Genomic DNA, 24,122 nt, shown 5'->3' with positions numbered 1-24,122 from the left:
TTGGATTAGTGTATCGGTGTGACACTCCAATTTTAGAGATTTGCGGACAGGTTTAAAAGAATTGATTTGGCCACCTATGTCACCAAAGTGCATTTATCTTTTCGGTCAAGGGTCCTGAGAGAACTCCACAGTTAAGCGTGCTTATGCTGGAGTAGTCTTAGGATGGATGACCTTCCGGGAAGTGATTGTCGGAACTGTGCGAGTGAGGACAAAACACAGGGAAAGATCATGTGGTAATTTGTAGTGACGCTAACAAGTCTTTAAAGCCTCTCGGACGTAACAAACCGGCTGTCGGATATGGATGGGCTCACGGACCTAGTGAGAGGAAGTGAGGCCCATTAAGGAAGGTGGGCTCATGGAATGAGATTGGACATGGGGTCCACTAAGAGGTGGCGTTCAGGGCGTTACGAGTGGTATCAGAGCCGAACCCAGACGCGTGTGGAGTCGAGTGGGCTCACACCGTCAAGGGGTGACGGTCTTGGTGTGCAACGAGGACGTTGCGATCTGTTAGTGGAGGTGAATTGTGACACACCGATTTTAGAGATTTGCAGAGAGGTTTAAAAGAATTGATTTGGCCACTTATGTCACCAAAGTGCACTTATCTTTTCGGTCAAAGGTCCTGAGAGAACTCTACAGTTAAGCGTGCTTATGCTGGAGTAGTCTTATAATGGGTGACCTTCCGGGAAGTGACTGTCGGAACTGTGCGAGTGAAGACAAAATACAGGGAAAGATCATGTGGTGATTTGTAGGGACGGTAACAAGTCTTTAAAGCCTCCCGGACGTAGCAAACCAGCCGTCGGATATGAATGGGCTCACGGACTTTGTGAGAGGACATGATGCCCATTAAGGAAGGTGGGCCCATGGACTGTGATTGGACATAGGACCCACTAAAAAGTGGCGATCGGAGAGTTACAATCGGATATTCCTATCAAACCATAAATCATTACATAATTCAAGAACAAACTGTTTCGCTGTGAAGTTAACGAATTTGAGAAACAATGAGGTTTCAAAGGTTTTAGAGATAGATATATAAGTGGCGATAGGAAGAATCATATTCTCCGGGGTGATTAATGGTGGTGATGATGAGTCGTTCTGGATGAGTGGAAAGGAGATGCTGCTTTCATAGCCACCATTGTGATAAATAATCAGATTCTCCGGCTTGATAAACAATGGTGATTCCCAGCGATGGAACAGTTTTCATGGCCACCACCGTAGAAGAAGACGACGAGATTTGTTATTGTTGTTAGTATTTGATATGGTTAATAAAAAAACCGGAGCTTTTAATATTAAAATTAATTTGATAATCGCGATAAAATTATAATTTTAATTTTGTTGTAAAATTGTCGGTATGAAAATAACAACATTTATTATTTTAGATTTTAAATGGCTCGATTTTATTATGTTATGTATTTTAATTCCATTAAAAATAATTATATATTAAATGTCCATATCAAAATAACATGGAGTTTTCGGTAATTTTCTCTAATTTAAAAGTATGTGGCAAAAAATGATTTTCATAAGTTCTGAAAGGAGATAGACTCTAATTTTCTTTTCTTTTTAAACATATTTATCATTATTTATTACTAAAACCTCCACTAAAAATTATGGAGATGTTCTTAGTTGACATTCAGTTCAATTTATATAAGAAAATAATACAGTATTTATATTTTCTTTTTTCAATATGGAATATGATTATATATTGAATGTTCAAATAAAAATAACATGGATTTTTTTCGGTAATTTTCTTTAATATAAAAATATGTGGCAAAAAATGATTCTCATAAGTTGTGAATGGAGATAGACTCTATTTTCTTTTCTTTTTAAACATATTTATCATTATTTGTTACTAAAACTCCATTAAAAATTATGGAGATGTTCTTAGTTGACTTCCAGTTCAATTTATATAAGAAAATAATAAGGTATTTATATTTTCTTTTTCAATATGTTATAATATTAGTATGTGCTGTCCGAAACAGAAAATCATAAAATTTTGTCGTAGGACTTATATTGTGCTATGAACTAATTATTGCATTTACCTAAGTCTATTAATTAGGTTAATTAACGTTTCCTAGTATTTTATACTACGTGTGTGTTTTGTAATCAGTGAGAAGCATAGAAAGTTGTCCGTTTATAACTCCCACATATGTGACGAAAAGTGTAATAATTTTATTTTTTCACGATTTAAAAAAGTAATTTTACTATTGTTTTTACTAATATTCAAAGTTTTAACATTTATTCATAGTGATATTGGCTCACACTATAAGAAAACAGTCTGCTTCTGACCATTATTTCTGACCAATTCGGTGGTCAGAAAAATTCCAACCATTTTCTGATTAATTTTCGATAAATTTCTAACAAAAATATATTAGTCAAAGATTAGTCAAATTTTTTAAAAAATTTCTGACCAAATGGAGGTAGTAAGAAATTAGTCACAAAATTTGGTCGGAAACCTTGTGCTTTTCTTCGTCGAAAAGCAATTCTCTAATTTTTGGTTTAAAAAAAAAAAAGAACAAAAACAAAAAATTGGCCTAATCAGGCCTCGCTCAATAAATTTGAGGTCCCTGAAATGTGAAAAATGGATCCTTGTTTCCCATGTTTTCTGGGAAAAGAAAATTTTGGACCCTAAATTTTAGTGAATTTTATTTAAACAAAATAAAAATAAAAATTAGGTGGCCTCATCATGGAAAATGGTTCTTTCTGACTTTTATAACCTTTTTATTTTCAACAGTTTTACATTTAATCCTCAAGTTTTTTTTCTTTTTATAATTTTAAATTATCTAACTGTATTTTATTATAGGAAGTGTCGCCATCAAACTACATCTAGACACATCTAAAATTTTTAAATTTGTTAATTATATATATGTAAAGAGAGAGTATAGTTAAGAACTACTTGTTTTTGTTTTTTATTGGTAAACTAATGTGGAGGCTGAAGATCGGAGCTGCTACGGCTAGAGATGATACTCACTTGTTTACCACAAACAACTACGTAGGGAGACAGATTTGGGAGTTTGACACAGAAGCATGCTCTCCTGAAGAACTCGCGGAGGTCGATCATGCTCGCCGGAATTTCTCGCTTAACCGGCCACGTTTCAAAACTAGTCCCGATCTTCTTTGGCGCATGCAGGTGAAACTCTTTTGTACACACATGACACACGCATACTATTACTAGTAACGTCAACTTGATAATATAACAAAAAAAAAAATTGTTTCATTTGGATTCAAACAGTTTATGAGGGAGAAGAAATTTGAGCAGAAAATCCCACGAGTTCGAGTGGAAGATGCAGATAAAATTACATATGAAGATGCAAAGGCAGCAATGAGAAGAGGAATACTCTATCTTGCGGCGTTGCAGGCTGATGATGGACACTGGCCTGCTGATAACCCTGGTGTCATGTTCTTCAACGGCCCCTTCGTAAGTTCATGTCCTTTAATATAACTACGCTTCCGATCGGATTGCTAAAATCACTTAGACAGTTGGATTTACTGTTTGGAGAACGTCGTGACTTCTGGAATAATGGTTGAACATAATTAGCCTTCATTGTATGAAAGATCTGAGATAGATTCTTTAAAGACGTCTAGTAGAAAAATGATGGATGTAGTTTTGGATTTTAGTTTTAAAGGTTAAAGACGTCTAGTAGAAAAATGATGGATGTAGTTTTGGATTTTAGTTTTAGTTTTGGATCTACTATCTCGTGGTTTTAAAAGCTCCATCCATAGATTTTAATCAAAAAATTGAAAAAAAAAAAAGAAAAAAAGGTGAAGATTGAAGAGAGAGACCTAGAGATTTTTTAGACCACTTGGTCCACCTCGAATAGTAGGTTACTGAGTGTGTTTAAAATACAAAAAAGTTATGATAAATTAAGTTTTTAGATACTCACCATTTTGATAGTAATATGAATATCCCTCTATTATACATTCAAACCAAATTAATAACAAAATTAATTATAAAAAATGTTTAAAACACCCATTTTGAGTAATGAGTATCACTAATAAAAAGATCTTCTGATATAGACTCTTCTCTCAAAATAAAAAAAAGGGGAATTTCAAAAATATCCTTTTTGCAATACTATTTTTCAAAAATACTATTTCTTTCAAACTTTACCAAAAAAAACACTAAAAATTTGAAAAATTTCTAAATTTGTGTGTAAGCTTATTAATATATATACAAATTATCTTTATATGTCTGCAAATTTTTTTTATATATTTTACAAATACAATATAAATACTTTTTAAAAACCTTTTAAAAACTATATAAAATTTTTTTAAAACCTTGTAAACTTTTTAAAAACTTTGTTAAAACCTTTTAAAATGTTTTAAACCTTAATAACTATTTGGATCGAATCTCGATGTAGTACTTATTATCTAGAAGTACCTTGTGAACCATATAAAATTTTATAATTTTTCATATTTATAACGGAGTATTTTTAAAAATGGATAGATGAAAGGTGTATTTTTGAAAAGAAATGCATCAAAAAGGATATTTTTCAAATATTTTCGATAAAATAAAAACAATTAATATTTCACTGTAGTTAGTATATTTTAATTGGTTTTTAATAATAAAGCCAATAATTGCTGGCAAATATCAAAAAAATCAGAAACATCTCTCATTTTAGCGACATTTCTCGTTCTTTTCCTAAATTGTTGTTCAGTTTACTAATTTTTAATAAAGAGAGAGACTCCAATGGAACTGCTCCATCAGCTGTCTCATTGTCCTATTGCTTTGATTTTAAAAAATAATTAATTATATAATAAAATTTAATATGAATTTTTTAAGAAACTCTTTTGGGTTACCAATGGAGTTGCTTTTAGAGTTCTCTTTTAATATAACTTCTCATGTTCGACTTGTTATATGGACTTGTCTTAATTTGTAATAAATGATCGAAAAAAATTTCATTTACGTAAAATATTGAAACCACAGTTACTATGTTTATACATAACTGGACATTTGGAAGAAATCTTCACCGTGGAACATCGCAAAGAGTTCCTGCGTTACTTGTACAACCATCAGGTAACACATTTAATCGAACTGACATATATGTATAATTACATATATATATATAATGACAACACAGTAAGATCTTGTAGAGTGAAGATGGTGGTTGGGGATTACACATAGAAAGCCACAGTTGTATGCTTAGCACGGTCCTCAACTACACCTGCCTACGAATTCTAGGAGTAGAACCAGATCAAGGAAGTGCTTGTGCAAGGGCACTTATATGGATACTCGACCATGGTGGAGCTACCTATACTCCATTGTTCGGAAAAGCTTGGCTTTCGGTATACCCCCGGCCCCGGGTTATGAATATAAAATAAAATCTATAAACTATAAAAATATCTAAATTTGCCTTAATCTTGCCAATTTAATAGGTTCTTGGAATGTATGATTGGTCTGGCTGCAAAGCTATACCACCTGAGTTCTGGATGCTCCCTTCGTTTTCTCCTATTAATGGAGGTTGAATTAAACTTGTGATTCCTTTATGTTTTTTAATTTTTTTGTATTTGTGATGAGATTGGGTGCAACTTTGGTTGATCATATATATGTTTTTATAACCAGTGTAGGTACCGTATGGATTAATTTCCGGGAGAGTTTCATGGCATTGTCATACTTATACGGTAAGAAATTTGTAGCTACACCAACATCTCTCATTCTACAGCTCCGTAAAGAGCTTTATCCTCAACCTTACACACAGATCGTTTGGAGCCAAGCCAGAAGCCTATGCGCTAAGGTTATTATTATTATATTTTTTTTTTTTGTCAAGAACTAGTAGCTAGATACCATTAACTTATATGTTGATGATGTGAAATCGTTCTACTATAAATATATACACAAACTGTTTGTAAACTATAGTAAGAATACTATACGTTTAAGTTAACATTGTTTGCTGCAAAATAATGCTATATGCTGCTACAAGTCCGTACGCTTAAGTTAACATTGTTTTGAGTAGAAATCTCATAAAACTTAGTATTCTCCTATTTGATATCATGATGCAAAATAATACATCTCGTGTTCCTAATCATCTACCTCCAATACTATGCCATGTGAATTTAATATAAATTAATGCAGGAAGATGCTTTCAACCAACAATCAAATCTACAAGTTTTGTTTTGGAAAAGTGTTCATATACTCTCCGAGAACATCCTAAACTGTTGGCCTTTCAACAAGCTCATAAGGCAAAGAGCTATTCAAACCACAATAAAACTCATTCACTACCATAATGAAGCAACTCGATACCTTACCGGTGGATGTGTGTCAAAGGTTTTACTCTAAAATGTTTTTCTCTTCCTATATATCTTTCATTTATTCAAACGAGACAAAATTAAAAAATATAATCTAACTATTAACAAATTTTATGTTCGTATTTGGTAGGTATTTTGTATGCTTGCATGTTGGGTAGAAGAGCCAGAGGGTGATTATTTTAAGAAACATCTTGCTCGAGTCCTTGATTTTGTATGGATTGGTGATGATGGTTTGAAGTTCCAGGTTTGTCTCTCTCTCTTTTTTTTTCTTTCTTTTTTTTGGGAACCTATGGAAAAGAACGAGTAATTGCACTCTGTAACATACTTTGAGACAGAAATTAAGAAGTTATATGCTGATAGAACAAGAGTTAGTTTTTTTACTGTCAGAGAAACAATTACCACCAGTATACGAAATATTTAATCAATTTCATATGTTTTATTTTAGATTGCCTTTAAATATGTAGAGAAAAAGCCTAAAATACCATCAAATTATGTTTTTGTTCCAAAAATATATATCATCACTATATTTTTCTTCACAGAATACTACAAACATTTAAGTCCAAAAATATCACAAACCTTAAAAATGATTTTAAGAGTTTATAATTTAAGAATGATTTTAAAAGTTTATGACTTAAAGTTTTTGCGTTTATTAAGTATTTTGGGTTTAACTTTTGTGTTATTTTCAGAAAATATATTTTAGTGATATTTTTGGTATAAAAAAACTAGTGATGGATTTTTTGTGATATTTTTGGGAAAAAAAAAACTAGTGGTGCTTTTTTTGGAACAAAATTAGCTCATTTTAGTGGTACTTTTGATAATTATCCTTGAATATATAACTTAAAGTTTTTGCGTTCATTAAGTATTTTGGGTTTAACTTTTCTGTTATTTTCAAAAAATATATTTTAGTGATTTTTTTTGGCATAAAAAAAACTAGTGATGGTTTTTGTGATATTTTTGGAAAAAAAAAAAACTAGTGATGGTTTTTTGGAACAAAAACTCATTTTAGTGGTACTTTTGATAATTACCTTGAATATATAACACGCTGCTGCTAAAAGATTCAGTTGTATAGATTCACTGCACTTGAAAAATCAGTTATTTACTCGGATTGCTCATATATATAAACATGTTAACAACGTCTACTGCATGTGTGAAATCTCTGGTCTAGCATAAACAATGCTGCCAATAACATATGTGCATGGGTCTTTATATCTGGACGCCATCTCGCCTATAATCATGGGTGATTGATCTTAATTTTGAAAACCGAGGTAATCTTATTCTAACCGGCCGTCAAATATACAACAACGAGTCTAATTACCAATTATACTCCCGAACTAAAAACACATATAAGTCAGCCATATATATTCTAAAACAAGATAAAATCTGATTATCTTAAACGTACATAAAATAGAAAACTTAAGATTTTGTGGGTTAGTCTAGTACTATTCTAGTATTTCTAGCTCGTTGTGCATATATGATGCTGATTCATCAAAAGCATATATATTTACTTGGTGCAGATTTCTGGTCGTCAATTGTGGGATACAGCCTTTTCACTTAAAGTCATTTTAGCTGGTAATGTTGATGACGAGATTACGTCAACCCTGAAAAAAGGATATGACTTTCTGAAGAAATCTCAACTTACACAAAACCCACCTGGTGACCATCATAAAATGTTTAGAAACATTACAAAAGGTGCATGGAGTTTTCCGGACAAAGATCAAGGATTGCCAATTTCAGATTGTACTGCTGAGAGTTTAGAGGTGATTACAAGCATGCGTCTTCTCTGAATTATGAATTTTTTATTTACTTAACATATTGAGGTTAATTAATTAAGAACTCGCTACTACTTCATTATATGCATCTGTGTGTCACGGCTATAGTGCTGCCTAATGTTTGAAACCATACCATTGGAGTTCACTGGTGAGAAAATGGATGTAAAGAGACTATATGATGCAGTCAACTTGATTCTCCATTATCAGGTTATTAATCATATGTAAGAAATTGGTTAATAATGTTCACTAATTTGTTATAATAATTCTCTCAAAGTTCTTTTTCGATATTAATATTAACAGAGCAAGAATGGTGGCTTAGCAGCATGGGAACCAGCGCATGGGAAAACTTGGCTAGAGGTATTGACCATTTTAAATATATTTTGTTTCAAGATTGGCTTATATATGACTGTAACAAATGGCTAAAATCAATCTCATGTAGTGGTTTAGTCCCGTGGAGTTTATGGAAGACGCAATAGTGGAGCATCCGTAATATTTATATATTTTACCTTTTTCAATTTTATAACGCATTATTTTTCTTCTTTTTTTTTCTTTTTGGGTAAATGTATTGGTTATAAACTTTTTTAGGTATGTAGAATGCACAGGGTCATCGATAGTAGCAATGGCTCGTTTCATGAAACAATTTCCAAAACATAGAAGACAGGAGGTGGAACAGTATATCAAAAATGGAACAAAATTTATTGAGGATGTTCAAATGGCAGATGGTTCGTGGTATGGAAACTGGGGAGTGTGCTTCCTCTATGGAACCTTGTTTGCATTAAGAGGATTAGTGGCTGCAGGCAAGACCTACAACAATTGTGAGGCTATCCGTAGAGCAGTTCGATTCCTTCTCGACACGCAAAACGCGGAAGGCGGATGGGGAGAGAGTTATCTCTCTTGTCTCAAAAAGAAATACATTCCTCAAGTTGGAAACAACAAAACGAATGTTGTGAATACAGGGCAAGCACTTATGAGTCTAATTTTGGGTGGTCAAATGGAAAGAGATCCTCGACCGGTTCACCGAGCTGCCAAAGTCTTGATTTATTCACAATTGGATAACGGAGATTTCCCACAAGAGGTATTAATATCTTAACTTAGTTAAGTTTATGAGACATATTTCAAGTTGAAATTTTCAACAAATCTTGTTATAATCATTACATAAACTATACAGAAAATGTTGTTTCTTTGTTTCTTTCTTCTGGAAATGAGTGGGGTGTTCAATGTCAATTTGAAGTTCCATTCTCCTAATTATAGGAACATCTTCACTCTTTGGTCACTCGCAAATTACACGCAGGCCCTTCGAGGTCTGCACCAGTGAGAACTCCACTCTTTATCAACACAGTCACTTTTCAATCTTGATACATTTTCCTTATTATGTGAACAACTTCTTCACGTGTCTAGTTTTTATATATTGGGTTTGTTGTCGTATCTATTGTCAGTGCCGTGCTTACCCTTTATAAAAATTTATTGGTTTATAAATAATGCGTTACCTAAAATTAATAAAACCAATAGTCATTCTCAGCTTAAGTTGCCATTGTTTCTTGTGACGGCAAACTCTGAAACTCATTTTACATAAACTAAAAACATGATTATGTACTTAAGAGTGTAAAAAGGTATGATTGATATTTTAAAAAAACAATTAAAATCACTATCTGTGTAATGGCAAATGGACATATAAAATAATGTAGTAACTATAAAATCATAATGTTAAATGTAATTTGTTAGAAAAGAGTCTTCGAACTTGGTTAAACACTTTAGCTCGCCGGCAAAACACCGAACTAAAAAAAAGTATTTTTTTGAAAGAAAAAAAATCTAAAAAAGATGATTTCTATCAATTTCTCAAGTTTAGCCGTTAACTTTTTTCTTTTAATATTTCTCTAAAAATTTTCAATTTGGAAAGTTTTTATGTTGCATGTGAAAACATTTTTTTTTTCACTATAATCTCATTTTATTGCATCCAAGGTTATAAAGACAAATACGAATACTTAAATTCGTTAACAAATACGGGAAAATACCATAGTCATAAGCCCAAATGAGGGAATCCAAACTCAAACGAGGGAATCAAAGCCCAAAAGAGAGAATCAAAGCCAGAAATATCTAATCTTCCTGAGATAAAAACTGGCTAGTTGAAAGAACTAAACCCCAGAGACAAACCTCAAAAAGGGGAGACAAACCGAGGAATTAAACCTCAAAATCAAATATAAAAGATTGAAATTTGAAATTTCAGATAATTAAAATCAAAAACTCTAATCCATATGCTTTCGATAAAACATTTCCACTAACAGGTATATGTCGGAGAGAAGCTACAGACAGGAGCCTCAAGCAGAACCGATCAAAAGAAAGCCTCCAAAACTGAAAGCCCGAGAAGGGAGCTATATCAAGCTCACACAGCTACAACAACGACGGAAATGAAAACGGCAAAGCAGCAAGGAAAGAGCACATAACCTAACCCATCACAGCCACTTCAAAGAACCAGAAGAATCTAAAAAGCGAAGGTTCAAAGGACGACCTTAAAATCCGATTGGGGAAAACGCCAAAGAGGAAACCCATTCCTTAACACGGACATTCATCGGCCCAGTCAAAGGCCACCTATACACGCCACGCAAGAGAAGGAATAGTGATCGAACTCACCGCATCGTCTTGTAACTAAACCTGACCCCAACAAGAACTTAGAGAAGGGTAGTAGATGCCTTTGCAGAAAATTACCTTCCGAATGATGAACCCACAAATCGAAACCTTAGCCAACGCAAAACACGAGCAACTCAAGAAGAGGCGACAGAGTCGAAGTAATAGGAATCACAAATTGCAACCCAACAACTGAAACTCAGACATAACCCACAACAAACCACAAACAGAAGCAAAGAGCCCCACATAAGCTAAGCCAACAGAAGTAGAGACAAACAGAGAGATTGAGGCCAACGAAAACACCTTCACAACTCCTTCATCAAAGGATGAAGTCGTTGCAAAGTTTGGATCACCATTAAGAACCTTCGCCGGATGCAGATCTGAAATCGTACCACCACACACGGAACCCTAATCTCAACACCACCGCTTAGCCTAGATTTATCGAATCCCAGAGAAAAACCTAAAAACAAAAAGCAATTAAACTAACTAATTCCCCTCACAGCACCGTGGTGGCCGCTAGAGAGGAAGAAACCACCGCAGGATTCTGTTTTTTTTGAAACCAGAAGAAGAAGAGGAGATAGAAGAGAGCGTTCTCTCGAAGAAGGAAAAGGCTATGATGTAATCCCTGTTTTAAAAATTGGCCGATTTGGCCGATTACACGGCATGGAGTCACTAGGCAATGAGGAACCGCCGCGATTATGCGCAAATCGGAAAAAAAAAACTTGATTTTGATTGATTTTTTACCAAAATATGATGTTAATTAGGTGGGGATCTACTATTTCTATGTCATATACAGTTAAAAATATGATAAAATTAGAAGAAATTGAGTTAAAAAGAGTTTGGCAGCCATAAGTTAGGTTTTAGAGCATCGGAATCGTCTGTGAAGAAGTTGATTATCAAATTACCCTTTTCCCTCTTATTAATAAAAGGAAAAAAAATAGACGAAACACATAACTGGGGGTTGAACCCATGACCTCGGCTACTGTTAATGAGTTTTCAACTAGTTGAACTGTCTAATATCTTCTAAATAACTCGGTAAACAATCTATATAACCATATAAACTATATATTATATTATTAATTATAAATAATAATAAAAACCCTAAAACTACTTATTGATTAATCCCCAATTTATATCCGATTATCCGATTAATCGCTAGATTCTCTCTCACCAGCCCAACTAACGTTCTAGCGATTTTTTTAAAATGTGGAATCTAATGCATGTAAAAACTTTTTAATTTGGTAAATAAATTTTATATTCATACAGAAAATATACAAAACTATGTCGCTGAAGTGAAAACAACTATTTCAGTGACGGAGCAAGTGTTTTTTTCTCAATCAATGTTAGTATTCAACATTTTTATTTGCCTTGTGAAGGCAACAATCGCGTGACAGAAGAGTGATGAGACACCGTTTACACAAACTGACAAATTCTGTTACCTTAAGTTAGTATAAGGTCCAAATTCTTCTTCCCTTTTCCTCTTCTCTCATTAACCCCATAAAGTAAATACAACAAATCGAACTAGGGCTACAAATAATTTCGATTCTGATTCAACCAAATCCAGAATTCGAGTGTTAAATCTTCGAAAAAATCGAATCTTTGGAGATGGGTCTTTGGGATGCACTTCTTAACTGGCTCAGGAGGTACTGTTTCTTCTTTTTGTTTGCTCTCTGTTTTGATTTGGTCTCTTTGTTCTTCCATTGAAGTATCTTGTAAAAATCGTTCTCGGTTTAGTAGAAGCTTGGAACTTGTGTTCCATAATCTGTTACTTCTCTTGAGACTCTTTTTATTTCTTAGGCTGTGCAGGTTACATTTTATATGAATTGGTTTTTTTAGAAATCGATTGAGAATTGTATAATTCGTTCATAGTACTGATTCAGGACTTGGTAAAGGTATGTCATAGTAGGGGAAGAAATCGAATGATCGAAATTGCGGAAACACTTGAGATTAATAGAGTTGTAGCAGGAATGCTAAGAAAGGGGTTGGTTGTAGTAGAGTATGAACATCTTCTTCAGACATTAGATTTTGATTCAGTGTTTGTTTATTATATTGCTTTGTCAGCTTGTTCTTCAAACAAGAGATGGAGCTCTCACTCGTTGGGCTTCAGAATGCTGGGAAGACTTCTCTTGTCAATGCTATTGCTGTGAGTAAAAATCAACAAAGGCTTTTTAGTCCATAAATAGTATTATCGAACAAATCTAATCTTATGTGTTTTAACTTCTTGTTTCCTTTGGATTTTTCAAGACTGGAGGTTACAGTGAAGACATGATACCAACTGTAGGATTTAACATAGAGGAAAGTTACAAAAGGAAATGTTACCATAAAGATTTGGGATCTTGGAGGGCAAAGAAGGTTTCGTACCATGTGGGAGCGTTATTGTCGTGGAGTTTCCGCTATTGTGTATATCTTCTTTTCGATATCTTTTTAAAGATTCCCATGTTGCTGTTTGGTTAAAAATCTTGATGATTGTTATGGTAATATTTGCAGGTATGTGATTGATGCTGCAGATAGAGATAGTGTACCGATATCAAGAAGCGAACTGAGTGATCTGTTAACGAAACCGTCTTTAAATGGCATTCCTCTTCTGATTCTTGGCAACAAAATCGACAAGTCTGAAGCTCTTTCTAAGCAAGCTTTGGTTGATCAACTGTAACTTTCTTTCCCTTCAAGTCCATTGAACAAGATCTGAATTCCAAGTATATGACTTGGATTTGTTTTGATGCAGAGGGCTTGAATCTGTAGCAGACAGAGAGGTTTGCTGTTACATGATCTCGTGTAAGGGCTCGATAAACATAGATGCGGTCATCGATTGGCTCATTAAGCACTCGAGAACCGCTAAATAAAACAGCTCATCATCGGTCCAGAGGAAAACAAAGCTTGTTTTGGTTTCTTGATGTTGTTTTATTTGTTGAGAATTTCAATCAGATGTAAATCATCGGCTTTTGGTTTTTCTTTTGTGTTAAAAGTTAAAATCTTGTTTTACAATTCTTCAATGTTCAAATACTTCTGGTTTATGAAGTATATACTGTCCAATTTTATTTAGATCATGTACATCAGAACCCGGCTTAGTCGGTTAAAAATTCTAGCTTCCTGGTGAGATGTAAATAGTAAATCCATCAGCATCTTGTTTCAGTTTGGTTTAAGCCGGTTAAAGCAATATCTAAACAAACTCTGATAGCAATATCAAAATCAGAAACCAGTTAAAGCCGGTTAGAATCAGAGCTTTATGCGTTCTTTGCTCATCTTATCATATAATCTTCTTGTCTAACCAATTCTTAATTATTTCTAAAACATTACATGCTTTATTGAATTTATAAAGTAACAACAAAGTCCAATTTTATTCCAATCTTACGAAAAACCAAAAACCCGGTTAAAACCGGTATAAGACATCAAAGCTTACTAGTAACATTAACATTCCTAATCTTTGACGATTTGGGTGACGTGTCCTTGGGAACAACCACAGTAAGAACACCGTTCTCCACGTAAGCTTTAACTTGGTCGACTTTCACATTCTCCGGTAACTCAACCCGCCGCAAAAACTCACCTTTACCGGCAAAAGCTTCTCTCTCCGCCACGTGCCACACCAAATCCTCTTCTTTCTTCTTGTCTTCCTTCTTTAACCCTTCTCCTCTTATACTCAAAACGTTTCCTTCTTCAATCTGCACTTTTATGTCATCTTTGTTGTAACCAGGAACGTTGATCTTGAAGATATGAGAGTTTGAAGATTCCATCCAATCAATCAGAGCCGTTGATCCTCCTGACCATTCTTGGAATCTTCGAAATGGATAAAAGAATATTCCTCCGTCAGCCATATCCTTCAACCTCTTAGCTAAGCTTGTTGCTAGTCATGTCACATGTGTTGTGTGTAAATATATATATTTGAGTTGAGTGTTAAGTATTTTATCAACAAGTCTAGACTGTTCTTCGTTATCTTGTTCCGTCATGACTCCAGAACATTGGAGAAGATGAAGAGGTACTTGTAAGCTACGGTGCGGTGTATATTGCTATAGTGGATATCGGTTGATTACAACCGTTGGATGAGATTCCAGGATTTTGCAAGTGTTTGTGCCTTTTTTTGACACTACTGTAGTTATTTGTCAATTTTGCTGTATTTCAGCTTTGTTTCCAATATAGTTCTCTTTTAATTTATAGATGTTCTTAAGTGTATAAACCAGTGTGGTTCAATTTAGGAACTTTATGCTTCTTTCATGATTGTTACATTAGATCCAATCGCTCTGTTGAAGTATCCAAAATCTTTGGACCTTATTCACACTAGTATAATAGATGAGTTCTATATGCCTTAGACTTGTTTCTAGTTTATACAATATGATTGTTCAATTAACCATTTTTTTATTACGGGTTTTTAACATATAACTGAGTTTTTGACAAGGCTAGGAGGCTAGGAGTTATATATGTCACACAGAAGACTAGATAGAGAAGCAGAGATGCACAAAACCTTAATTAGCTCTTTGGGCAGAGTTTTGTAATTGATAATTACAACTTTTTCAAGTTGCGATAATTGTAAGTATACACAACAGAAGAAGGCTCTTTGACCTTTACACAACAAATTTTACGATACAACAAGTACCAAAAACAATTTCTGATATTTTACAAGAAAATCATATATGATATATCAAAACGTCGATACAGAAAAAATTCGAGACAGAACGGAATATGTAAGAAGGATTACCCTTAAGAAATCAAACAGAATTCCAAAATCTTCTTAACCGTAACCCTAAATCTTGAGTCTCCTCCTTGTACGGAACTCCGCGACACAAGGGACACGAGTTTTGACGAACAAGCCACTTGAAAACACAATCTTTATGAAACATATGCTCACATTCAGGCATCCGGATGATGATTCCCGAAAAATTCTCAAAACAAATCGAACACGTAGAATCCACACTCTGTTCTTCCGACAACCTCTGCAATACTTCAGCGGAAGCACCTCTCGGAACAGAACCAACAGGCGAGAAAATCACACGACTCTCCAAAATGAATTTCAGACCGACGGTAACGAAAACAGGTTCTCTAAGAGAAACATCATTAGCAAACGAGTGATTGATTTGACGAGCTATTTGTTTACCTATATATCCACAACAAGGAACATCTTCCTCCTCAGTCATGGAAGGAATAGAAACTTGTTCATCACGTAAGAGGTCAGAGAGATGACTTGACGTGAAGCTACGTGGGAACAAGTGGATATGAGATTTTGGTACAAGTGGTTTTTCAGAAGAATTTAAAAATGTTACAATTCCACATTCGTCTTCCATTGATTCTTCGATCAGTATTCCTTGATAGATTTTGACTATGTTCTTAGGGCAACCCCAATGGGAGAATATATTTTAGGGGCTCTTAAATTGTTTATTCATATATTTTGTAGTTTGAGATGATTAAGAACTTTGGTTTTGTTAATTAAAAGTTTCCCCCCTATGGTGGGTCTTATTTTGAGTCTCTTAATTTATTTATTTTTTTAAAATAAAAAATTTAAATAAGAATATGAAATTATTGCATTTGAGATATATGTTTATAAAATTATTGTATTTCATAAAATTTTAAACATAGGAAACATTAAGAGATGTAAAATTCATAAAAAAAAGGAAATGATTAATTGTATTCTCCAAATTTTGCTGTGAAGAATCAAAAGGGCTCTACAATGAAGGTGAAAGTTAGTTAGTCGCATTGTTTTGTTTGCAATCTTGAAACATTCTTTCCATAATAACTTGTAGGTGTGGCTGGTAATGGAACAGAGACTTCGGCTATTGAACTTGCCGATATGTCTGATGATAATAGGCCTCTCGCTTCATCGATCCACAGACTTAGACTCTTCATTCATCGCTAGATTCGAAACCCACACAGTGACTTTAATTGACAGAATCAGAATATTGTTTTCCATTGCGCAGAAAGAAGAATTCAAACCCTAATTTTTTTGGATTGGATTGAAGAGAAAATAATAATCGATTCCTTTAGAACGAGTGACCTTATATTAGAGAGATTAGGGCATCCCCATTGGGGGTTTTAATTTTGAGCCTTTTATGTACTATTTGAATTTTTAATGAATATATTATGTACTGTTTTAACAATAAGAACCTTTTGATCTCTTAATTAAAATTATCCCCTCCAATGGTGGGATATAATTTTGAGTCTCTTTATTTTTTTAAAATATAGATTTTTGAAATTAAAATTTTTCCATCATGAAAAATGTGTAAAACAAAGAAATGCAGTCTGCCTTGAAACAAAAATGAAAACATGCCAAAGTTGTCCAAAACTTAACATGAAAAGAGTGAGAAGAAAAACAGAGCCAAACGCAATCCCAACCGCCATTGTCAACTCCTTTGCTTCTCCCTGACCGTTTGATCAATGGTCTCTCAGAACTACGAACCATTGTACCTCCAGAACAGGGGAGCCTATGTTCCAAACCTCGTTTTGCTCACGGGAAGCACCTATCCAAGTGTGTTTATAAACCAAAGCCAATCTACCTCATAAGTATTATATATTGCTATTAAATGATATTGCTATTAATGATGATGCTTCAGTTACATACCAACATCAAGCACATAGAGGTCATGGAAAGATTCTGAGCATCCGTAAACCCTCCAAAAAGAAATAAGTTGTCTCCTGCTGTGACTGTCCCTAGGAGGAGGAGGTGTGCCATTGATAATTGGTTGAGTCCATATCTGCTTTGCTGCAACATCATCATCACAATAAGAGCAAGTAAATCATAACGGACCAACTCAAAACCAGACCAATACTTTCCTTCCTCAAAAGGGCAAATCAAAATCATTCAAGTACGATGAGATGAGTATAATGAATCAAAAGACAAAGCTTTAAACAGAGAAATGGGGGCATTTGTGATACCACAATCTAACAGATAAAGAACATATCAGAGTGTAATTTATTATCCAAAAGCAAACATGCAGGATGATGGGTGAACAAAAGAAGAGAAAAAAAAATAATAATAACCGGCTAAGATGGGCGGAAGAAAGTCCTGGAACAGAAGACCTTACAAATCATACATACAATACAATTCTTTATTGAATAAAGGGGTATATAATACTTACATATTCCATGATCTCAAACTGATAAACCACATTGCTGTCAAAAGGCGAACGTGGTCCTGAGCGAGTGCAATCAAAGTACTTCATCAATCCAAGATCCAGGTCGCCAACAATAGTAACAGTTTCACCTGTACCGGAGAGAAGACCAAATCATTACACATAGAGATAAACATCTAGATAAGCATTTAGAAGCATAGCAAGTTTTAAGCAGAGAAAGATTAAAGCATAGTCATACATATCTCTCTAAAGCACAGCCAAAAACTTCAAGCAGCTCAGCTCTACTACTTTGAAACATATTTTTAGACTCCATTGGCTAACTCTAGCAGCAGCGATCCAGTAAAGGAAGCAATTAAGAGGCATATAAACACTAAACACAGATAATGGTGGGAAAGTATACGTAAATCAAGAAACCTGTAGCTTTGTGGCGAGGCCTTTGCACGATATTGCGGAAAACAACACGAGGCTCAGTTTCTCCTGCCCAACGTCAAAAACGTGGACCTGATTGATTTGGCAATTATCTCTGCCATAGCCACCGAAAACGTAGAGAAAGCTACCTCCTTTAATGGGTGTTACAAGTGTGCTCCCACCTCTTACCAGGGGCGGAATAAGACTGACCGAGACCCACTTGTTGTTGTTCTTGTCGGACCCTTTCCCACCTCATATTCTCCGGTGAGAAAGTGAGGGGAAAAACAATGAAAATACATAGGAGGAGGAGGAAGAAGAAGAATAATCCGAATTCCAAATCTCCTCCGATTCGATTCGATTCTCCTTTGATTCCAATTTCCTCCGATTGAGAGATTCGCGAGTTTGAGAGAGAGAGTCTTTCGGGAGAGGACGTTTCCTTTTTTCCAATCATATATATTTTCCTTTTCTTTTTTTTTTGTTCGGTTTTCGGATATTTAAGATTTTGAAAAATTCACCGAAATTAATTACGGTTCGGTTCGGTTCGGTTCGGTATCGGGGTGATTGAAAATTCTACCGAAATAACCCGAAATCCGTTGGTACATCCAACGCCATTGCCGTCACCGTCCCCCAACCGTCGTCTTTCACCGCCTCAGAAACTTCTCAGAGTTTCAGATTTGATGGTCGAACAAGAACGACGACTAAAAAAAAGAAGAGAAGAAGACTTCACGGTGAAGAAGAAGATCACGTTTTGAAGAATCGAAAAAGAAACTTTGACGGCTGGTGGAGAAAGTGAGAAGAAGGATTAGGGTTTTTTTTTGATTAATGGGCGCCAGCCCAATTAAATTATTATATTAGATAGATAAAAGTTAAACCAGGCCCATGAACAATATATTTGAACGAAACAAAATTACCTATTTTGACAAGAGGCACAATATATAAATAACAATGAGTTAATAACCTATTTTTACATATGCTATGTTGCATGGAAACTCTTTTTAAAATACGTTTCTCGTTTTGGAAACGTTTCAGAAACGGAAACTTGTGGAAACATGGAAATAACATATGGAAGCACGATTCCTAAAATCTATGTTTGGAAACATGATGGAAACTCCGTTTTCGTTTTGGAAACATGACATAAACTTCTTTTAGCTTAGAAACCTAATAAACAAAGGATAATTCTTGGGTTCACCCTTAGGGGTGAACCTCTCTTATTCTTATCCACTCCTAGAGATGAACCTCTCTTATTCACCCCCTCTTAATTAAGCAAACAAATTATTAATTAAAGAAACAAAATCTGTATTTCATTCAGTTTTAAAATTATCAATTCTTAATATTATATTATAGTTTTTAATTATAACATCTAAATCCAAATTAATTTTTATAAACCCAAAACGACATTTAATTTTGTTTAACTGTGTAATCTAAACCATAACCACTCTTTTATAAACCCAAACTGACATTTATTTTTTTTAATTGTAAAATCTAAACCCTAACAACTTTTTTATAAACCCAAACGACATATAAATTTGTTTGAATGTAAAATCTAAACCCTAACCACTCTTTTGTAAACCCAAACCGACATATAATATCGTTTAATTATAAAATCTAAACCCTAACCACTATTTCGTAAACCCAAACCGACATATAATTTTGTTTAATTGTAAAATCTAAACCCTAATCACTTTTTTTGTAAATCCAAACCGACATATAATTTTGTTTAATTGTAAAATCTACATTCTAACCATTCTTTTATAAACCCAAACCGACATAATTTTCTTATTCAAAAATCTACAGAATTTGTTTTGTCTTTTCATTTTATTTTTAATATATTTTATTAATATGATATGACACGGCGTTTTGTTATATTTTATTAATATAATATATTCTAATTTTTATTGTTTTTTTCTGTGTAAAAATATAGACAGGATTCTGTTTAACCTCTTGGTGTCTTCTAAGGTCATGCTCGATGCTTCAAAACAAACAGGATGCTTGCAGATATTTCATTCTCTTCAAAGAGGTTAACCAAGGTTTGTCAATGTCATTAGTATTTATCTCAGACCACTTACGTAAGCAATGTGTCCAAGAGAATCGATTTGTATTATCTATGTAAAGATAATGTCCTATTGCTAATTTGCTATCACTAATATTAATCGTTTGTTGCAGGTTCTCACAACTTTTTTCCACCATATAACACACTGTAGCCCCGAAAATTCATGTTTTCAGGTTAGGACACAAACCTATTTCTCGCCATGCTTCTATTTAAAGTGGAACCTATGTTGTCGAATGTTTCATACTTAATATTGAATATTTCTTTCGTGTCCAGTTATATATTTTCATTATCCTCTGACAAAATCAAGACGAAGCTAACAAAATTGTGCTGCATACCGTAAAATAATTTTTTTTCAGTCTAGCTTTTTAAAAAAATTTCTCTGCATATCGGTCAGGTTGGAGCATTAATTTTTATGCTTTTCTAATTTACTATTATCATATTGGTGAGAGAAGCTAACCTTGATGAGCTTGATCATACGTAGATAAGATATGCTCTCATGATGGTTTGATAATGGTGCTTGTGTGATTGTTTCATTATCGTTGTGTCATTTCTCTCAGATTCATCTCTACTTATGTGTGTGCAGCTCTGTTGGAGTATAGGAAGTGTTTCAAGAAGAGAGCGAAAAGATTTACGTTATGCTCAATGGAATAATGCAGAGCCTAAGAGAAATTAGGGTTACCTCGATGAATGTAATACATGACTATACAATGTGAAGATTTCTATGTTGTCCTTAAACAAGAACCTGTTTCACTTATATTAAGTTTTCATGTTCTTCGTTACTACTACTAAATAACTTAACCACATGTATCAATAATAGACTCAAGTAATTGAAAAGAGATTAACTATCATTTGTGTTTGTTCAGTTTTTCATGTTTGCTCCAAACAAGTCCAAACTAAATATACTACAATCTTTACAACCAAACACAATCATTTCCTTATTTGATAATATCAATTTCCTAAAATATATCTATCTAATTTAAATCAATATGTTAGATTAAAATATAATTCTCCTGTCATTTTTATTTAATCTTATATTTAATTATTTTAATTACTATTTAAAAGTTAATAAAATTTTAGATTTTTTCCAGGATATAATATGATTTGAATTTTTATAAACGGATATATATTAAAAATTATCTTAGGATATTTGTAACCAAACAAGTATATCTACATATAGATCTTAGAATACATTTTTGGAGTACAATAGAGTGCCAGCTCGGAATACATTTTTGGAGTACAATAGGGTGCAATCACTTTTTGCCAACTTCGGGTCGGGTTTTCACTAAAATTATAACCGATTCAATTATCCGGATCCTCCTTAAGATTGCCGAATATTTTGGGCCGGTTTTTAATCCACAGCATACTTATTTATATCCAATTAATACCAATTAATGCCCATTGTATCTTAGGAAAGATCTAATTTGCATGCCGAAATTTTAGGGCCGAGTTTGACAAAAAGAATTGATAACCCAATTTATGTAATCACATCCTCTTAATCACATCCTTATAATATAATAACTAATTCAAGATGAATACATCTTAAGAAATATCTAATTTGCGTTTAAAAAACGATTACATATTTGGTAAGATCTTATTAGGTTTAAATGTACAATATTAATCCAATAATATCAATTGAGAATCATAATAAGAACATGCCAGATCATTCATTCCTAAATCATAACTAGCAAATCGTAAAATGTATATTCTCAATTTGCGAATCAAGAGTTTCTACAAAACTCTACCTACAACCGTTAACAATATATATATATATATATATATGCAATTCACCATCGACTACAAACACCTCTAAACTATTACAATATCATATCAAAAAAATAATAGATCTGTGGTACACCACGTGGTAAAACCTAGTCTATCTTAACATTTTTGTGCCATCCTCTCTTATTTTTGTATCCAAACAAGTCTCAACTAAATTCTCTACAATCCTTACAACCAAACACAATTATTTCCTTATTTGATAATATTAATTTCTTAAAATATATCTATCTAATTTAAATCAATATATTAGATTAAAATATAATTCTCCTTTCATTTTTATTTAATCTTATATTTAATTATTTTAATTACTATTTAATACATAAAATTAATAAAATTTTAGATTTTTTCCAGCATATAATGTGATTTGAATTTTTATAAACGATTATATATTAAAAATTGTCTTAGGATATTTGTAACCAAACAAGTATATCCACATATAGAGCTCGGAATACATTTTTGGAGTACAATAGGGTGCCATCACTTTTTGCCAACTTCGGGTCGGGTGTAACACCCGTGAACCAAAACTGTGCGTTTTGGGGGAGGGTGTCGATCGACACCAAGGGGGTGTCGGTCGACACCAATGTTTTCTGGTTCGACCAGTTCGATTTAATTATCAATTTGGACCGGTTTGGTTTAGGAAAAACCACTAAACCGAGATATTTAAGTGTTTTGTTGACCAGAAGGGTTTTGAGAAGTTTCTCTTGTCGCCGTTTAACGCTTTTGAGAGAAAAAGGGGGAAAAGAGAGTTCTTGAGATTTTTGGTGAGATTTGTGAATTTCTTAGCTGTTCTTGTGGGATTTGGAGCTTGGAAGGATCTAGAGGCTTGCTAGGAGGGTATGATTCATTACTATTGGTCTGAATCTTCCTGCAAAGAGGTGTGTGCATGACCATGGCTAATCTAAGCCTTGTATTTCCTTGTTCTTGCTTGTGTGTTGCTGTTTTGTGTGTTTTCTTGCTGGGGATTGGTTGTTACAGGTTTCTAAGGATGTTTCCGGCTTGGGTTTTGAGTATTGGACGAGTTGGTGAAGTTTGGGAGCGAGATTCGACTCTCGACTTCGCAGCGGATCGCAGTTGCAGGTGGAGTGTCGATCGACACCACTTGGTGTCGGTCGACACCACTTGGTGTCGGTCGACACCAGCAAAATGGCATCGATCGACACTGTGGGGTAGTGTCGGTCGACACCAATGCCAGTGTCGGTCGACACTTGGCTGGTGTCGGTTGACACCTCCCTTCCAGCGAGACGATGTTTGTTTTCCCTGTTTGTATGTTTTGGTTGCTGTTTGTTTGGAACATTGGAATCACTGTTGCTTGTGTGTATAGCCCAGTAGATGGGAGGATTGCCTCACTGAGTGTTTATCAAATACTCATGCATCTCAATATGTGTTTGTGGTGCAGGTAAAGGCAAAGTGTGATCGTGGACTCAAGGCGATGAAGAGGAGGATGTTCTAGGGACTCGATTGTATGTTGTCTGGCGTTGCTAGGTTGCTAGAGTTGGGTCTTTAAAAACATTGTTAGGTTGCCGGTTTCATGTTTCATGATGTTTGATTATTGGATTGTTGTTATGGATTATTATTGGTTATTTTATTTTGGATATTTATTGGTATTGTTATTTCCGCTGTTGTTTGTGGTTGTGGATAGGTGGCTAGTTGGTATGGGACCACTAGTTGTAGTTTATATTATATTTCTATTTATTATTTATTAATTTTAAAAAAATGGGTCGGGTCGTTTCATCAGTTTTTTAACTAAAATTATAACCGATTCAATTATCCGGATCCTCCTTAAGATTGCCGAATATTTTGGGCCGGTTTTTAATCCATAGCGTACTTATTTACATCCAATCAATGCCAATTAATGCCCATTGTATCTTAGGAAAGATCTAATTTGCATGCCGAATTTTTAGTGCCAAATTTGACAAAAGAAATTGATAACCCAAATTATGTAATCACATCCTCTTAATCACATCCATATAATATAGCAACTAATTCAAGATGAATACATTTTAGGAAATATCTAATTTGTGTTTAATAAACAATTACATATTTGGTAAGATCTTATTAGCTTTAAATGTACATTATTAATCCAATAATATCAATTGAGAATCATAATAAGAATATGCCATATCATTCATTCCTAAATCATAACTAACAAATCGTAAAATGTATATTCTCAACTTGGGAATCAAGAGTTTCTATAAAACTCTA

The 24,122-nt window shown here is 33.9% G+C and overlaps 2 protein-coding genes, 1 long non-coding RNA gene and 1 pseudogene across 11 annotated transcripts; 2 read left to right on the top strand and 2 right to left on the bottom strand.

Moving 5' to 3' along the window:
* The first annotated feature begins 2,818 nt into the window (after positions 1-2,818).
* On the top strand, positions 2,819-9,527 carry LOC104724127 (seco-amyrin synthase-like). Of its 8 annotated transcripts, none has more exons than XM_087475612.1 (15): positions 2,870-3,124; positions 3,227-3,412; positions 4,919-5,008; positions 5,086-5,277; positions 5,368-5,452; positions 5,560-5,613; positions 5,691-5,726; positions 6,065-6,256; positions 6,368-6,481; positions 7,752-7,994; positions 8,115-8,213; positions 8,307-8,363; positions 8,446-8,492; positions 8,592-9,081; positions 9,258-9,527. In XM_087475612.1, the coding sequence occupies exons 4-15, from the start codon at positions 5,231-5,233 to the stop codon at positions 9,360-9,362; spliced, it is 1,569 nt and encodes a 522-aa protein (XP_087331738.1). In that variant the 5' UTR covers positions 2,870-3,124; positions 3,227-3,412; positions 4,919-5,008; positions 5,086-5,230; the 3' UTR covers positions 9,363-9,527. The 8 variants fall into 8 exon arrangements, with proteins under 8 accessions (XP_087331739.1, XP_087331734.1, XP_087331741.1 ...); XM_087475614.1 differs by having other exon boundaries at positions 2,884-3,124; positions 5,555-5,613; XM_087475613.1 differs by having other exon boundaries at positions 2,819-3,124; positions 5,555-5,726.
* A 2,440-nt stretch (positions 9,528-11,967) lies between these two features.
* Positions 11,968-13,670, top strand: LOC104724126 (ADP-ribosylation factor-like protein 8c; annotated as a pseudogene). Its single transcript, XR_015572075.1, has 5 exons — positions 11,968-12,271; positions 12,690-12,771; positions 12,873-13,028; positions 13,116-13,277; positions 13,354-13,670. The product of XR_015572075.1 is annotated as an ADP-ribosylation factor-like protein 8c (transcript).
* Positions 13,671-13,885: 215 nt separating this feature from the next.
* LOC104724124 (15.7 kDa heat shock protein, peroxisomal) lies at positions 13,886-14,793 on the bottom strand. The gene has a single exon (XM_010442575.3). The coding sequence runs from the start codon at positions 14,438-14,440 to the stop codon at positions 14,018-14,020; it is 423 nt and encodes a 140-aa protein (XP_010440877.1). The 5' UTR covers positions 14,441-14,793; the 3' UTR covers positions 13,886-14,017.
* A 2,004-nt stretch (positions 14,794-16,797) lies between these two features.
* Positions 16,798-18,010, bottom strand: LOC147934413 (uncharacterized). Its single transcript, XR_015570989.1, has 4 exons — positions 17,922-18,010; positions 17,690-17,814; positions 17,173-17,313; positions 16,798-17,071 (listed from the first exon to the last, which is right to left on the bottom strand). It is a non-coding gene; the product is annotated as an uncharacterized LOC147934413 (long non-coding RNA).
* Between the last annotated feature and the right edge of the window lie 6,112 nt (positions 18,011-24,122).

This window comes from Camelina sativa, chromosome 11, assembly GCF_030686135.1.
Source record: "Camelina sativa cultivar CO46 ecotype springtype chromosome 11, ASM3068613v1".
NCBI classification, from domain to species: Eukaryota; Viridiplantae; Streptophyta; class Magnoliopsida; order Brassicales; family Brassicaceae; genus Camelina; species Camelina sativa.
The sequence above is the reverse complement of the archived record's forward strand: the minus strand, read 5'-3'. Positions and strand labels throughout refer to the sequence as shown.

Bases quoted from the DNA above. Each gene is read 5' to 3' on its own strand.
- LOC104724124 (XM_010442575.3), bottom strand. From the start codon at position 14,440: ATGGCTGACGGAGGAATATTCTTTTATCCATTTCGAAGATTCCAAGAA.
- LOC104724127 (XM_087475615.1), top strand. From the start codon at position 2,918: ATGTGGAGGCTGAAGATCGGAGCTGCTACGGCTAGAGATGATACTCAC. The intron at 6,257-6,367 runs GTTTTACTCTAA...CGTATTTGGTAG, and splicing joins CCGGTGGATGTGTGTCAAAG to GTATTTTGTATGCTTGCATG. The intron at 6,482-7,751 runs GTTTGTCTCTCT...TACTTGGTGCAG, and splicing joins ATGATGGTTTGAAGTTCCAG to ATTTCTGGTCGTCAATTGTG.